Raw genomic sequence first — 14,121 nt, forward strand, 5'->3', positions numbered from 1 at the left:
AAAGGGTCAGGACGGGGTCGGGACCAAGCTGATACCTGCCTGCTGTGCCGCCTGTCAGATCCCTAGGCAGAGACATCACCAGGCCCGAGGCAGTTTGATTACCGTCTGCAGGTCAGAGAAGAGGCCTGGACCGAGATGTGCTGTGGGCACGCTTGGCGTGGAGGAGCTGGGCCTGGCCGGGAGAGGGACAGTGCAGTGCAGGGCTCTTCTGACTGTGTCTCTTTCCCAGTGCAGCTGGAGCCGGCTCATCTGTCTCCTTAGGGGGAGAAGGCTGCAGGAAGCAGGCTCCTTGGGGACAGAATGGCACGCACGGGGCGCTGCGTGGCGGCTAGGACCCACTCAGGGTTAGTGGTTATGACTTCACAATGAGGTCCTGAGCGTAGCAGAGTGGGGCTTTGGCCTCTCACCACGTTCAGCATACAGCGTGGAAGCGTGGCGTGGGCAGATGGCAAGGACGGGAGGGGTGTGGAGAGCTGGGTAGAGGTGGTCAGCAGACTGCCTGCCCCAGTGGGCCTGATGGGGAGGAGCCATGAAGCCGGGAGTGATGGTTGGAGCGCACAAAGGTGGCGCAGACGTTGTCACGGTCAAGGCGTGGCCTGGGCCTGAGTGGCTGTACTTGGGTGCAAGACAAAAGTGGCGGAGCAAGGAGTCCCAGAAACTGAAGCCAAGGAACCAGAAGGATCCTGAGACTCAGTGAGGACGTGACCACAAATCCCGGTGCAGGGGTCCCAGCAGACAGACAGATGGAGGGTGGTCGCCTGGTTGTTGTCCTCTTCACCCAGAGCAATGGAAGGTTGAAGCGGGGCGTGGTCAGCTGCAGGAGCCTCCGACTAACTGAAGGAAGGGCGAGTGGCCAGCAGCCAAGGTTAAAATGAGGAGCACCCTGGCTTGACCCCAGTGGGAGCTTTGGGGAGCCGGAGCAGCCCCGTGTTCACTCCGTTCAGGGTAAGATGGGGAAGGGAATGCTAGGGTTCGCGTTTACAGCGACAAGAAAGTCCATGGTGGTTGTCAGGGGCCGAGGTGGCAGGAGAGAGGGGAGCTGGTGTTCAGTGCGCGTGGGGTTTCAGTTCGGGGTAGTGCAGGGTTCCGGAGCTGGCCTGGTGCTGATGGTTGCACAGCAGTAGGGACGTGTTGATGCTACGTAACTGTACACTTAAAATAATTTTGTCTGTGTCCATAACACCCTGAATGCGCCTGAGCTCATCCAGTCTCAAGCTAAGCAGGGCTGGGCCCAGGTGCTGTAGGCTTTAAAATTAATGTCCGATATTATGTTCTATTTTACCCACCTTTTGGTGTTTTGAGATAAGGCCTCACTACATAGTCCAGGGTGGCCTCGAACTTGCGATCCTCCTGCCTCTGGACCTCCCCAGTGCCAGAATGACAGGCATGCACTGCTACACCCGACTTTTGTGTTTTATCACATTTTTTAAAAAACGAAAGACATGGTCCAAAAGAAATCAGGAAGATAAGTGGGGCTGTTGGACTTGGAGTCCTGGGTAACTGAGTCTGAGGCATGGGAGGTCAGGGAAAATCACAGTGGGATTTCGCCTTTCTGCAGAGGAAGGAGAGCAGGGAGGTGGAGCCCAGGGGTTTGTCTCCACAGTCTCCGACTCTCCAGCTCATGATGGGTGCCAGGCTCCAAGTCTTCTTCTCTGGGACCCAGGGAACAAGAGGGTTCGCTGTTACTCTGTGTCTTTGTTGCCCTGGAATCTGGCACCACGCCTGGTGTACATGAAATGCGAATATACATGGTAATTGAATGGGTGAAAAAAAATGAATTCTATCCAAAGAAAACACCAGGTGAGAATTTAATGACCTTGTTGAAAAATCCCCATAAATTCTCCCCCCCCAAATGATGAAGAATGAAAAGAAACCAGCAATGGTCTCTGGAGGAGAAAGAATTTTTAGCAAAGGTGCAAAAGAATTTATTGTGAAATGGAAGTTTTAGACTGGAAAAAATACAATCGCAAACTTAAAGCTACAGCTGTGCAGAGTTATTTGAATTGAAAGTAATTGCCTCTATAGACAGTTACATTGGAGAATTTGTGATTTAGAAGTTGATTGTCTTATGGTAAATAAAATTATTAGCTCTGTAAAAGATTAAGATTGGTCATTCATTGTAAACTAAAGCTTGAAGGGTGGACACCATAATGCCCTCTTCAGGCAATAAGTTGGTCTTTCTAGCTTACAAACGAGAGACCGGCTTGTTGATTTTATTGTTAATGCTTCCATATTTACATGTTGTGTTTTTCTGCCAAGAGTTGCAGCAGGCTGGGTTTGAGGTTTTTGCAGGCATTGATTATCCATAGACAAGTCAGAGAAGTACAGCCTGGTGGTCCTCTTGCATTGTGAACTTGTTCTGCAGCTACCAGACCATTGTCATGCCCCGTTCTTCTTGTTGTCGTTTTAGTGACAGCTATATTGTGCGCGTCAAGGCTGTGGTTATGACCAGAGATGACTCCAGCGGGGGATGGTTCCCACAGGAAGGAGGCGGGATCAGTCGCGTCGGGGTCTGTAAGGTCATGCACCCCGAAGGCAACGGACGAAGTGGCTTTCTCATCTATGGTGAACGGCAGAAAGACAAACTGGTAATGGCAGACGTACAACACTCGGGTGAAAATAGCAGCGACTGATTTCTTTACACAAAGCTGTAGCCCTCTTCACTTCGGGTTGTTTTGTTTTGTTTTTACTTTTCTTTGACTTCAAACAGTTGCGAGAATTTCCAAAGGTAGAACTCTGGGGCTGGTGCCAGAATTTTATTTTATTAGTTTCTTTCTTGCTTGCTTGCTTGCTTGCTTTCTTTCTTTCCTCTCTCTTTTTCCGAAATTTTAAAACCTGATTTCCGCTTCTTTGATCACATACTGTGTAACTCAGATGCTTAGAAGACTGCTTGTCTCTGCATCTTTGATTAATCAGATGCCTTCCTTTCTGTAACGTGGCATCAGAACAAACGTGTATTCTTGAGGATAATGAATCACATAATTGCACTGAACTGTCAAGCCAGAGTTTTAAGAATGCGGGGTGTTTATTCATGGAACTTGCCGTTAAGGTTTGAGGGTAGAAGGCAAGGTGCAGAGGCAGAACATCACCTGAAATTTGGTGCTTCTAAGTAAATATTTATCTAAAAGATATTGTAGCTTTTATTTCATAACTAATGAGTTTAGAAAAATTAAATAGTGGTATCACACTTCCAAAGATAATTATGCATCCATGTAAATAAATACTTGGGAGAGTGATCATTGCCTCACAAGAGTGGGATGAAGGATAGTTTGTAACACAGCTTCTCGTGAAGGAACTTGGATGTGAGTTGTATGTTATAATAGAATCTGTGGTAGAAAGGAAAATAGAATGTCCAGCACTTTAAAATTAATGGCCGCCAGGTGTGGTGGTACATGCCTTCAATCCCAGCACTCAGAAGGCTGAGGCAGGAGTATCACTGCAAGTTCGAGGCCAGCCTGAACTGCATAGCAAGACCCTGTCTCAAAAAAAGGCCAATAAATAAATTAAGTAATTAAAATTAATGGCCATAAACATGTACTCAATCGTGAAATGTCTATTTAGAAGCCAGTGGATGGCTCAGTGTGCAGGAGTGTACAGATCTCAGAAAATGCAGACAGTACCAGAATGGTAGTGTTCCATGTGAGACCCTTTACAGAGGCATCTGTTGAGTTTTATATGTTAACTGTGCAAAGTTAATCTGCATTTGCAACCATTTCTTATAGTTCAAAAAACTTAACAGGGGCTGGGCGTGGTGGCACAAGCCTGTAATCCCAGTACTCGGAGCGGCTGAGGCAGGAGAATTGCTGTGAGTTCAAGGCCAGCCTGGACTACAACGTGAGCTCAAGGCCAGCCTGAACTGCATAGCGAGACCCTGTATCAAAAAAACAAAAAAAAAAAAAAAAAAAAACTTAATGGATAAGAAAAAGAATCTGTAAATGTTATATATGGATTGATAGAAATGCCATGTTCCTACTTGATTTGTTTCTGACAATTCAGAGGGAGACTGCAGCTAATTTTAAAAAGTATTCAGGAAATTCCCTATGTCATAGTCAAATAATTAAAGCATTCTTTTTTAAAGAGAATTTTGCAGTGAATGCAGTATAAGTACATTCTCAATGAAAAGTGAAATAACCACCATTGATCTAACTTTCGTCACATGCTAAATACAGTATGAGCCCATTGGTCAGGTCACTGTAGCCTTATTGTAGCCTGGGTAATTATAACTGAATACATTAAGACCCAGAACGATTCCCTGTTAACCAACCACTTCGATGACCACCTATTATCCCGGCTGCTCAGGAAGCTAAGGCAGGAGCAAAGTTGGAGGCCACCCTGGGCAACTGAGACCCTGTTCCAAAACAAAAAGAAAAGTCACAAAGGCTGGTGTAATGCTTGCTTAGCATCCATGAGGTCCTGGGTTCAGTCCCCAATACTGCTCACAAAGGTTTCCTCGTACTTGTAACCCATTTGTGCAGCTTGGACCCCGTATTTGCTGGCTGGTCACACTGACCCCTAACCAAACCAGAATGCTTCTGCTCCCGGCAGGGCGTGAGGCATGTGGGAGCACTGCGAGGGGGCAGACTATCGAGGCACGAGGGTGGTGGGTTGTTCAGATCCACTGGGCAGGGACAGTGTCAGAATCCCCAGCATCCCAGCAAGGGCACGGCCTGCTCTTTGCGCTACGTTAGCAGTGTTGTCGGGGTTCCACTGTAGAGCAGTCCTGAGATTCAGTATGTTGTGGGGATTCTTGTTGTTTATTTTTAGTTACATAGTGGGGTCTCTGAGCTTAACGTTGTTTTTGTGAGAGTACAGACTCATGTTTATTCACAAGTAGTTATTCACAAAATTTTTGGTAAGTTAAGGGATGTTTTAAGTTTTCATTGGAAGTTACATGTAAATTAAAACTTTCTGAATTTTGAATCTTATTTTAGATGGATTAGAGAAGTTTATTCCTTAAGCTAATCCTATAAGAAACCACCTTATGAAGAGGAATTAAAAAACTAAAGGCGCAGGCCGGGGATATAGCTCAGTGGCACAAGCGCCTTCCTGGGAAGCCTAACGGCCTGAGTTCAATTCCCAGTACCAAAACAAAAAAAAAAAACTAAAGTCGTTGATGGTCCCAGTAGTTGCCCATGTGTAGGTCAGTAATCATTCTCATACATAATTTGTTGGGAATTCAAGCTGGCAGAGTTCTTTGAAAGGCAATTTGGCAGGATTATAATTTTACTTTTTTGGTGGAGGGGCAAGGTCTCACCATATAATTCAGATTGGCCTTAAACTCATGACAATCCTCCTGCCTCAGCCTCCTGAGTGCTGGGGTTACAAACCTGTGCCATCATGCGCAGTTAGGATCTTAATTTTAATGTGCGTAACTTTCTACCTAGAAATTCACATCTCAAACACTATCTTAAAGAAGCAGACTTATGCACAAAAATATGTATACAGCAGCAGTTCTTAAACTTTTTTGGCCTCAGGATCCCTTTACCCTCTAAAAATTGATGGAGAACCCCAGAGAGGCTTTCTTTGTTTTGTTGAATTACAGCTACTAATATTTATAAGATAAGAAATGAAAACTGAAAACTCTTAAGTAGTAGTGTTAACATAAATGACATTGTTTCTGACAAATAACTATATATCTATTTTGCAGAACAAAAGTAATGTACAAGAAGAGTGTTGCTGCTTGACATTTTTGGAAATCTTAATAGAAAAGAGCTGAATTCTGACATCTACTTCTGGTTAGAATCTGTTGTACCATAGCATTTTGGTTGAAGTACGTGAGGATAGGTAGTTGGAAAAGGGAGAAATATTTTAACAGCCTTTTCAGATAAGTTTATATTTTTGATACTCCATCAAAACTCCACCAGTAGCAGTTTCTTAAATGAGGAATCTGGAATCATTGATATGAACTTTTCATACTCTCTTATGCACACTAAAATCCACTGGTTTAACTTTTACTTTGAATGAATCTTTTTAATTTTCATTCTGATTTTTGTAGCCCCATACATTGGTCATCTGGAAAAGTGTAGTTTAAAAAATTTAAAAGAAAACATGGTTTACCAAGTTAAGCAGATCTCCCAAATGTTGATACATTTCATCCTGGATTTTAAAAAATGATTTCTTAATACCACCTGTGGTCTTACTAGAAAAGTATTTAGTCTGGATGTGGTGGCATAAGCCTGTAATCCTAGCATTCCAGAGGCTGAGGCAGGAGGATCACCGCAAGTTTGAGGGCAGCCTGAGTACATAGCGAGACCCTATCTCCAAGCACCAAAAGAAAGAGTATTTAACTATTAAGAAGCTGTCCAAAATTCTGATTTTCACTTGAAAATTCAAATTTTATTATTGGCAACAAATTCCTGAATTTGTTGAACAAAGCTTGCTTTGTTCATTTCCAAGAAAATTTATGCCAAGTAGGTGTGATTAGCCATAGCGGGCCATTCTTGCGGTAAAAATATTAATCCAAGAAAGCAGAAGCCGTATATGGTGGCACACACTTGTAATCCAGGCACTCTCGGGGAGCTGCGGCAGGAGGATTGTGAGTTCAAGCCCAGCCCGTGTGAGCTAGCCAAGACCCAGCCTCAGAACTTTAAAAAAGGGTTGGAGCTGTAGCTTAATTCAGTCTCCAGTGCTGCCAAAGAAGGGAGGGAGGGAGGAAACAGTCCTCTCACATGCAGCAGGGTGAGGGCTGTTGGGAAGCGCTTCCCTTTTCCAGCCATGCGTTTATGGGGAGCCAGGCTTTCTGCATACACTTCAGCCAGCCCAGCTCGAAGGCAGAACCCAGTGTGAGAACTCAGTTGTGCTCATTCTCCAGCTCACTGCGTAAAGAAAGTAGAGGCCTGTGCTCAGTGACCAAGGTCTAATAAAATAGTCTTTGCTTCTTTAAGAACATCCCTGCGGACTGGCATTTCTGAGACCCTGAGGCTGGGGAGCCCATCGCCCTTTGTATAGATTGGTGCCACCACACAGCCCTGGCCCATGCTTCTGCAGAGCAGTTACACACGCCATCCGCTCTCACCAGCAGTAGAGATGTCAGCACGATGAAAAGGGGCAGAACTGCTTCACGGTGCTGATAAAGGCGGTTCTCCCGTCCTGGTCCTCCAAAAGGGTCTGGAGATGGGAGGAGGCTGCCACGGGCCCACCGACCAAACTCTGAGGACTGTTCTGTGTGAGGCTGTAGACTGCAGTGTCTATAAAAGTGACCAATTTCAAGCAACCCAGTGCCCATCAGTGTGGAGAATGGTTGAATAAACCCACTGCACCTGTACAGAGAAATAACACTGAAAAGAACCATCGTGCGTTCTCTTCCTATATTCTAAGACATGTTTTCTTGTTTTTGCTTTTTGTCTTTTGGAAGTGGGAATCTCACCCACGGCCTCATGCACGCTTAACACATGTTCTACCACTAAGCTATACCCCCAACCCCTAAGACACATTTTTAAGGAAAATAGGAGGCATATTGCAAAAGTTCGTGGGTGTAAGTGTGGCTATGATGAAATGCACTCACACTGAACTTCTGTGTGTGGCTGGCAGGAGGCAATGCTGAAACAGAGAGGGGAAAAAGCGTAAGCCTGGAGCCTTCCTCTGTTCATCTGAGTTGCTTAACTTTCCCCTATGTATTTCTTGTGTCCATATTTTTAATGCCTCCAACAAGAGTACAATCGCTTGTTCTTCCCATGCATGTCATTTAAAAATACCTTTTTAGAGCCTTTCTCTAGTCTTCTGCTAATGCCTAGTGGTATGTATCCCACAACTTCACAGGAGGCTTTTATCTGCTTGTCTGAGCTTTTTCTTTTTTGCTGTTAACCTTCGGTATGTGATGATGTTCATTTACTTAAAGGGCCATAAAGAGATGATGCCTGGTTCCTTTCCCTCACCTTAGTTACGCGCCTCATCTTCTTTCAACTTCTCTAAGAAGATATATCTTGGCAATAATTTTAATGTTGGACAGTGCCAACCAAAGACTAATTTTTTTTTCACTCTAAAAGTATGGAAAAACTGAGTCTTTGTTTTTGCAAAAAGTTTATTTTGAGACTTTGAATTGAGACTATTAAATTCTAAAATAGATAACATTTGTTAGTTAAAGCCTGGGTTATTTGGATTTCCCCAATTTGGAATGGGGCTGGGCTGACATTTAATCATTGTACTATTCTTAGGGGGAAATGTTCATAATAAGCAATTTAATCATAAATAGAATTGTGTAAGGGGACTGTTGTCCTCTTTGAAGCCAGTGTTATAAAGTTAACTGCTCAAGACTGCTATTGAATATACCGATTTGAGTATTATTATTTATTAAGTTAGAGAACACTTACCTAGGCAGCATTAAATTTCTTTTTGCCTTGGTGTATCCTTGAAATTTGTATCCATTTAAGCACATTCCTTAAATTTACGTTCATTCAAGCAAGCCTTTACTCTCACCCTTCACTTAGCACAAATTAACAAGATCACACGGTGGTAACTGGGAAGCTTTTCCAGAATGAGACCAGGGCTGTTCAAACTTTAAAAAAAAAAAAATCATTATAGTGTTCATAACGAAGCTGTAGGAAGAAATATTGTAAATAGTTTGGGGTTAGTTTGGGGTTTTTATGAAGAAAGAATGAACTCTGTCACATGATTGCAGTGCTTCTTTTATTCTGTAACATTACATAAACTCTGGTGTCTCGATCGCTGTACTAGACACGGTGAGTTATTGTACAACATGTCTTGACCTTTAGTTAGGGAAACAAGATTACTGCGCATGAAACTGCTAGAGTAATGTAAAGGAAGGTACTGAACGGTGAGGGTACTGGGAACAGGGTGAATACAAGACACCAGCACAATGGTGAAAACACACTGGGGAATGAGTAGGGCCCTGTTAAGTTTCTCATTTATTCCATGTTTTCAGAACATGGTCTTCTCACTGAACAGTTTGCTGTTATTTCCACCTTTGCAATTAAAAGATCAAGGATCTTGATCTAGAGAGAAAAAGATCAAAGTTTTAGCTTAGCAGAAACCAGTTATGAGACTAGATTGTCAGAAACTTGGAGATTGTTCTAATAATCCAGAGGCAAACTTCATACATAGAGTCCCAGGTCAGTGTGGTGGCGGCTGAAATGGAGCTCATGTGAAAAACAGCATAAATGGAATGGACTTATTGGTCAGTCATACAAGGGGATAGAGAAAGCAGAGAAGACAGAGGTGACCACAGATGATTTGAGCCAGAGAGGAGGAGACAAGGGCTTGCATTGACAGGGTGAAGTCAGGAAAGGAAGATGGTGGTAGAAATTTCAGAACCTGGTTGATTTTTCACCATGTTGAATTTAGGCTCATAAAGGGACGCCCGTTAGGATAGGGCAGGGCAAACCGAGGGCCATCAGCACAAGGTCCCAGCACCATGGGGGCCCAAAACCAGGGTCTGGGTTTAGTGCTCCCCAGTCGGGGCAGGAAAAGGGAGCATGGTGGGCGGGAGTGGTGAGGCGGGCCCAGGACGGCGGGGTTCTTCGGGTTCTGGAGAGCTTGAACGAGCTGCAAAGATGTGTCAGTTGCCTGCGCTAGTGGCTCACAACTAGATTTCTGTAACCAGACAGGGTTGCAGCTACTGTGCAGGTAACCGGCCTGTGTTTCAATCCCTCAGGTGGTACTGGAATGCTATGTAAGAAAGGACTTGGTCTACACCAAAGCCAACCCCACGTTTCACCATTGGAAGGTCGATAATAGGAAGTTCGGGCTTACTTTCCAGAGCCCTGCTGATGCGAGAGCCTTTGACAGGGGCGTGAGGAAAGCGATCGAAGACCTCATAGAAGGTATTGGATTTGTCGCTGCACTCTTAGTGGGGCTCTGGGAATGCTCCGGATTCTTCTTTAATTCCAATCATCTGCCATCGTGTATTTGTGGTTTCCTGGGGGAGGGGCGGGCAGGTCTGCAGATGCCCAGACATTCAGAACATCCGGGGGAGTAATTAAAGTGACAGTGAGCGGAGAAAAGAGACAGGCTTCAGAGTGAGGCATGATCCTATCTGGCCTTTAGACTGCCCTGAAAAGACAGGCATTTCCGGATTTCTACACACATCAGGGTTTGACTGATTTCACCTTGTCCTGACGATTGGACTGGCTCTGGTCTGGTCTGTCTGGGCTCAGAAGTAGAGAATGGATTCTGGGACTCAGATTGCCCCAAGTCTGCCCACTGTTGGGAAATCAGAGCCCAAGGTACCCAGAGAAGGGATCCATTGCTCCAGGGGCCCTGGTTTGCTGTGGGCCGTGCTCTGCATTGGAAGGGCCTGGGGCCATCAGCCCTCATGGTGGGCTTGGTTGTAATTCACAGGGGCGAACAGACGATTCTCCACTTCAGCATGGCTACCAAAGCAGAGGGTTAAAGGTGCCATGACCAGCTAGGCACTGTGGCGGATGCCTGTAATCTCAGCCCTTGGGAGGCTGAGTGAGGCAGGAGGATCACCATGAGTTTGAGGCAAGCCTGGGCTACAAAGTGAGACCCTGTCTCAAAAAAAAGGAAGAAAGAAAGAAAAGCTCTATGCCCATTGCCCGGTGTGTTCTGTTCAGGGCTCCCACGATCTGGAGTTTAGAGTACAATAACTGAACTGAACTCGGAAGCTGTGTAGTTCAGACCTCCTCTCCGTAGGCGGGAACAGCAAAGCTGACCCCTAGTCCCACGGTGAGACTGCGCCTGGTCTCCCTTGAGCCTCCCAGTCCAGTCCAGAGCTTCTCCTGCTGCCCAGCTTCGGCCTCCCGGTCACTGCAGAGGCTGGGCACTACATGTGCCCCTCCGAGAGCGGGCAGGGTCTCCCCCCACCCCCTGTCCCTTTCTGTGTGCTTCTCCAGGGACCAGTGCAGAAGTTGGAGAGATCAACCAGGAACAGCAGTGGGCAAAATGAATTTCCTGACAAGGGTCCATGAAAGAATAAATAAAAGCTACTTAATCCCAGCTAACTTGTGTCTGCTGGCAAAAGCAGTGAAATGTGATTTCCTTAAAGTACGGCTCTTTGAATGATTGGGTTTGACTTCTGTTGGAGACACATTTTTACTACCTTTTTGTCTTTTCAGGCTCAACAACTTCCTCTTCCACCATCCATAACGAAGCTGAGCTTGGTGATGACGACGTTTTCACAGTAAGTTTGCTTTGTCCTCTACTTCCCGTGTTAGGGGGTAAATAAGCAGAGCAAGGTTCTCACGAAGGGCGTGAGAGACACCTTGTGATGTGGCTTGGGCTGCGGCTGTGTGGATGCCATCAGAGATCCCCATTGTTTCCCAGGCCTCGTGTGCTGGGCTTCCTCCCCCTGCCGGGTACCATCTGCCACGCAGCGCAGCAGTGTGAACTTCGCTGGATCTGTCCACAGTTCCTTCGTTCAAAGTCTGCTTTCCTATTCAGAGTGATTCACTGCTCTCCTTTGTCTGGGATGGCCCAGTTTTAGCACCCCAAGTTCCTGGTCCTGGGAAACACCTCATAAATCCCAGGCGAACCAAGACATTTGGTCACCCTGCGTGGAGCCTTGCTCATACCCTGCCTAGCGTGCAAAGAAGCCGCAAGCACCCTTCCTGATGAGCAGTCAGCGTCTGATAAGGAAGGCCTGAGGCCCCGAGGCTGTGTTGGGTTATGCCTGAGTGTGCCGGGGAGGAACAGGCTTGGCTGTTTTGACACAGCTTGAGTTAATGGGAAGTAACTGGAGACCGAGTGATTTCTCAGCTTGCTTCTTCATTTAAATCTTGTGCCTATAGTCGTTAATTAAGAAACAGTTCATTGCCTGCCTGCAGTGTGCTTGGAGCAACAAGGCAGCATTTTCAAACCCAGGGCTTTGACCCACAATAAGAAGTGCATTTCTGTGACACATATCCATTGACACCTGAAAGGAAATCATACTTCATGAAACTCAGCATGCTGGTTTGTATTGTTTTCAATTTCTGTTTGTGTTTTTGTTACGAAACTTTACCAACAGGAAAAAAATAACAGTGAACACCTTCGTATGCATTTCTAGATCCAGCAGTTGTAACACTGACATATGGGCCTAATTCATGCCAATACATATAATTAAATACATACATACAGCAGTCCCTGTGCACAGACCCATAAATGTTGTTTTTTGTTTTGTTTTGTTTCTTTGACACAGGGTCTCACTATGCAGTTCAGGTTGGCCTTGAGCTCACTTTGTAGCTCAGGCTGGTCTCAAACTTGCAACAATCCTCCTGCCTCAGCCTCCCGAGTGCTGGGCTTAGAGGCATGCGCCACCACGCCCGGCTGCACAAGTGTTTTTTGCTGATCCGTTTAAAACAAAATTTCCCCTAAGTCTTCATCATGTATTTCCTTAAAAAGAAGGCATTTACAGAAGAATTTTAGGGTAGTGAAACTACTCTGTATGGTACTGTAATGGTAAATACAAGTCACTTTATATTTGTGCAAACCTAGAGAATATGCAACTCCAGGAATGAACCCTAACGCACACTGGGGACTCTGGCTGATAAGTGGGTGTCGGGGAAGTTCACTGATGGTAAGAGTTGTATACTTTGGTGCAGGATGCTTCTTAGGGGAGGGAAGGAGTATATGGGAAATCTCTGTACATTTCACTTCTGATTTTGCTATAAACCCAGAACGATTTCAAAAATTAAGTCTGATAAAAGTAATTTTTTTAAAAAAATCATTCCTCTGTACAATGTTTCTACCCCTAAGAAAATTAATAAGACTTCCATGTCGTCTAATATGTATTTCATACTTACTCAGTTATCCCAGAACTGTCTTGTAAGCTAGCTTTTGTTTCCTACGGTATTTTAAAAAACTGGGTGCTTCCCCTTAAACTGGTTTCCCAGCTCACTCGTCTTTTCCCTTTAGTGATATAAAACATACTACTAGGGCTGGGGATTTAGCTCAGCGGCACAAGCACCTGCCTGGCAAGCGCAAGGTCCTGAGTTTGATTCCTGGGACCAAAAATAAAAAAAATAAAACATACTACTTTGGGAATAGAAAGGTGTGTGAGCCGTGGCTCCAACCTTGCAGGCAGCAACAGGATGGTTTGCAGAGATGAGCTGGATTCACGAGGGACTTACAAACTGGAGCCTGTGGGAAGTCATTTGGCCCAGAGATGAGGGAAGGAGCTCTAGGAGGGGAGGCTGGCTGGAACTTGGAGCATGTGAACTGGGTTCTGCATAGGGCTTTAAGATTAGGGAACCATGGGACTGGGGATTTAGCTCAGTGGCACAGCGCCTGTCTGGCAAGCGCAAGGTCGTGAGTTCGATTCCTGGTACGGGGGGGGGGGATTAGGGAACCCAGGGACAGTGGCGGAAGCAGGGGTGTGAGTGGTAATTTGTCTGGGCGCTGCCCATCCCAGCCAGCACAGACAGAGCGTGCGTAGGGGCTGCAGGAAGTGGACTGGGCTGGCCTTCCCTGGAGCCTGGTGCCGTGTGGGTCTGAACAGGCTTCCTCTAGTGCTCCGAGCAGATCCTCTCGACAGTTGGCATGTTGCTTACATCTGTTCTTTTGTCACGTTTCGGGAGACAAACAACAGCAGGCGGGTTAAAAGGTGGCTTCCTGTGCTCCAGAGCTAAACTGTCATTCGCAGCTGCTTCCCAGCTACCTGCCAGAAGTTTATTTATAGATTCAGGAGAGGGCAAAGGGATGATGGAAGCCAGAATCCCTGCAAGCCTTGTCCTTTCGGGTACAGCAGAACGCCTGGGAGAAAGCTGAGAAACAGCCCTGTTGCTTGCATACCTGGAACCTGGCTGGAGAAAGAGCTCCGCTTGCTCACCTGCATTCCCTGTGGGCCCTGATGCATGTGGGTCAGTTCCATTTGTTAAGTCTGAACCTCAGCGCCAAGAAACGAGCAGCCACTTTATCTCCTGGGTAGTCTATCGCTCCCCAGGTTTTGTTGTGCTCTGAAACTTCCTGGGAAGACAGATGTTTAGAATTAGGAACTCATTTATCAAAGAAGGGCTATACACGGTGGTTAGACCCTCCTGCAGCTTAAGACAGGACAGGATGACGATGAGTATGGGAGAGCCCTTAGAGGAGTAACTTGAGGAACCGGGGGTGTATCTCTTCTGTTTCTGCCACCAGGGCTCCCTGTTTCAGGAGATGCAGTGAAACTAGGGGGGAAGCGGGGCATTATGGGTAACATATGGACGCCTGAGAGCACAGCATTCCTTG

General features: G+C 45.9%; 1 protein-coding gene across 3 annotated transcripts in view; it reads left to right on the forward strand.

The window, feature by feature from the left end:
• The window catches only part of Spred2 (sprouty-related, EVH1 domain containing 2), a 116,551-nt gene that overhangs the window by 83,903 nt on the left and 18,527 nt on the right, over positions 1 to 14,121 (forward strand). For all 3 annotated transcript variants that reach the window (XM_013514715.1, XM_005385687.2, XM_013514716.1), the window contains exons 2-4: positions 2,411 to 2,588; positions 9,611 to 9,779; positions 11,034 to 11,098. In XM_013514715.1, coding sequence (XP_013370169.1) covers positions 2,411 to 2,588; positions 9,611 to 9,779; positions 11,034 to 11,098 — 412 coding nt within the window. The remainder of the gene's footprint in view (positions 1 to 2,410; positions 2,589 to 9,610; positions 9,780 to 11,033; positions 11,099 to 14,121) is intronic.

Source organism: Chinchilla lanigera, unplaced genomic scaffold (genome assembly GCF_000276665.1).
Source record: "Chinchilla lanigera isolate Chin_1 unplaced genomic scaffold, ChiLan1.0 scaffold00023, whole genome shotgun sequence".
NCBI lineage: Eukaryota > Metazoa > Chordata > Mammalia > Rodentia > Chinchillidae > Chinchilla > Chinchilla lanigera.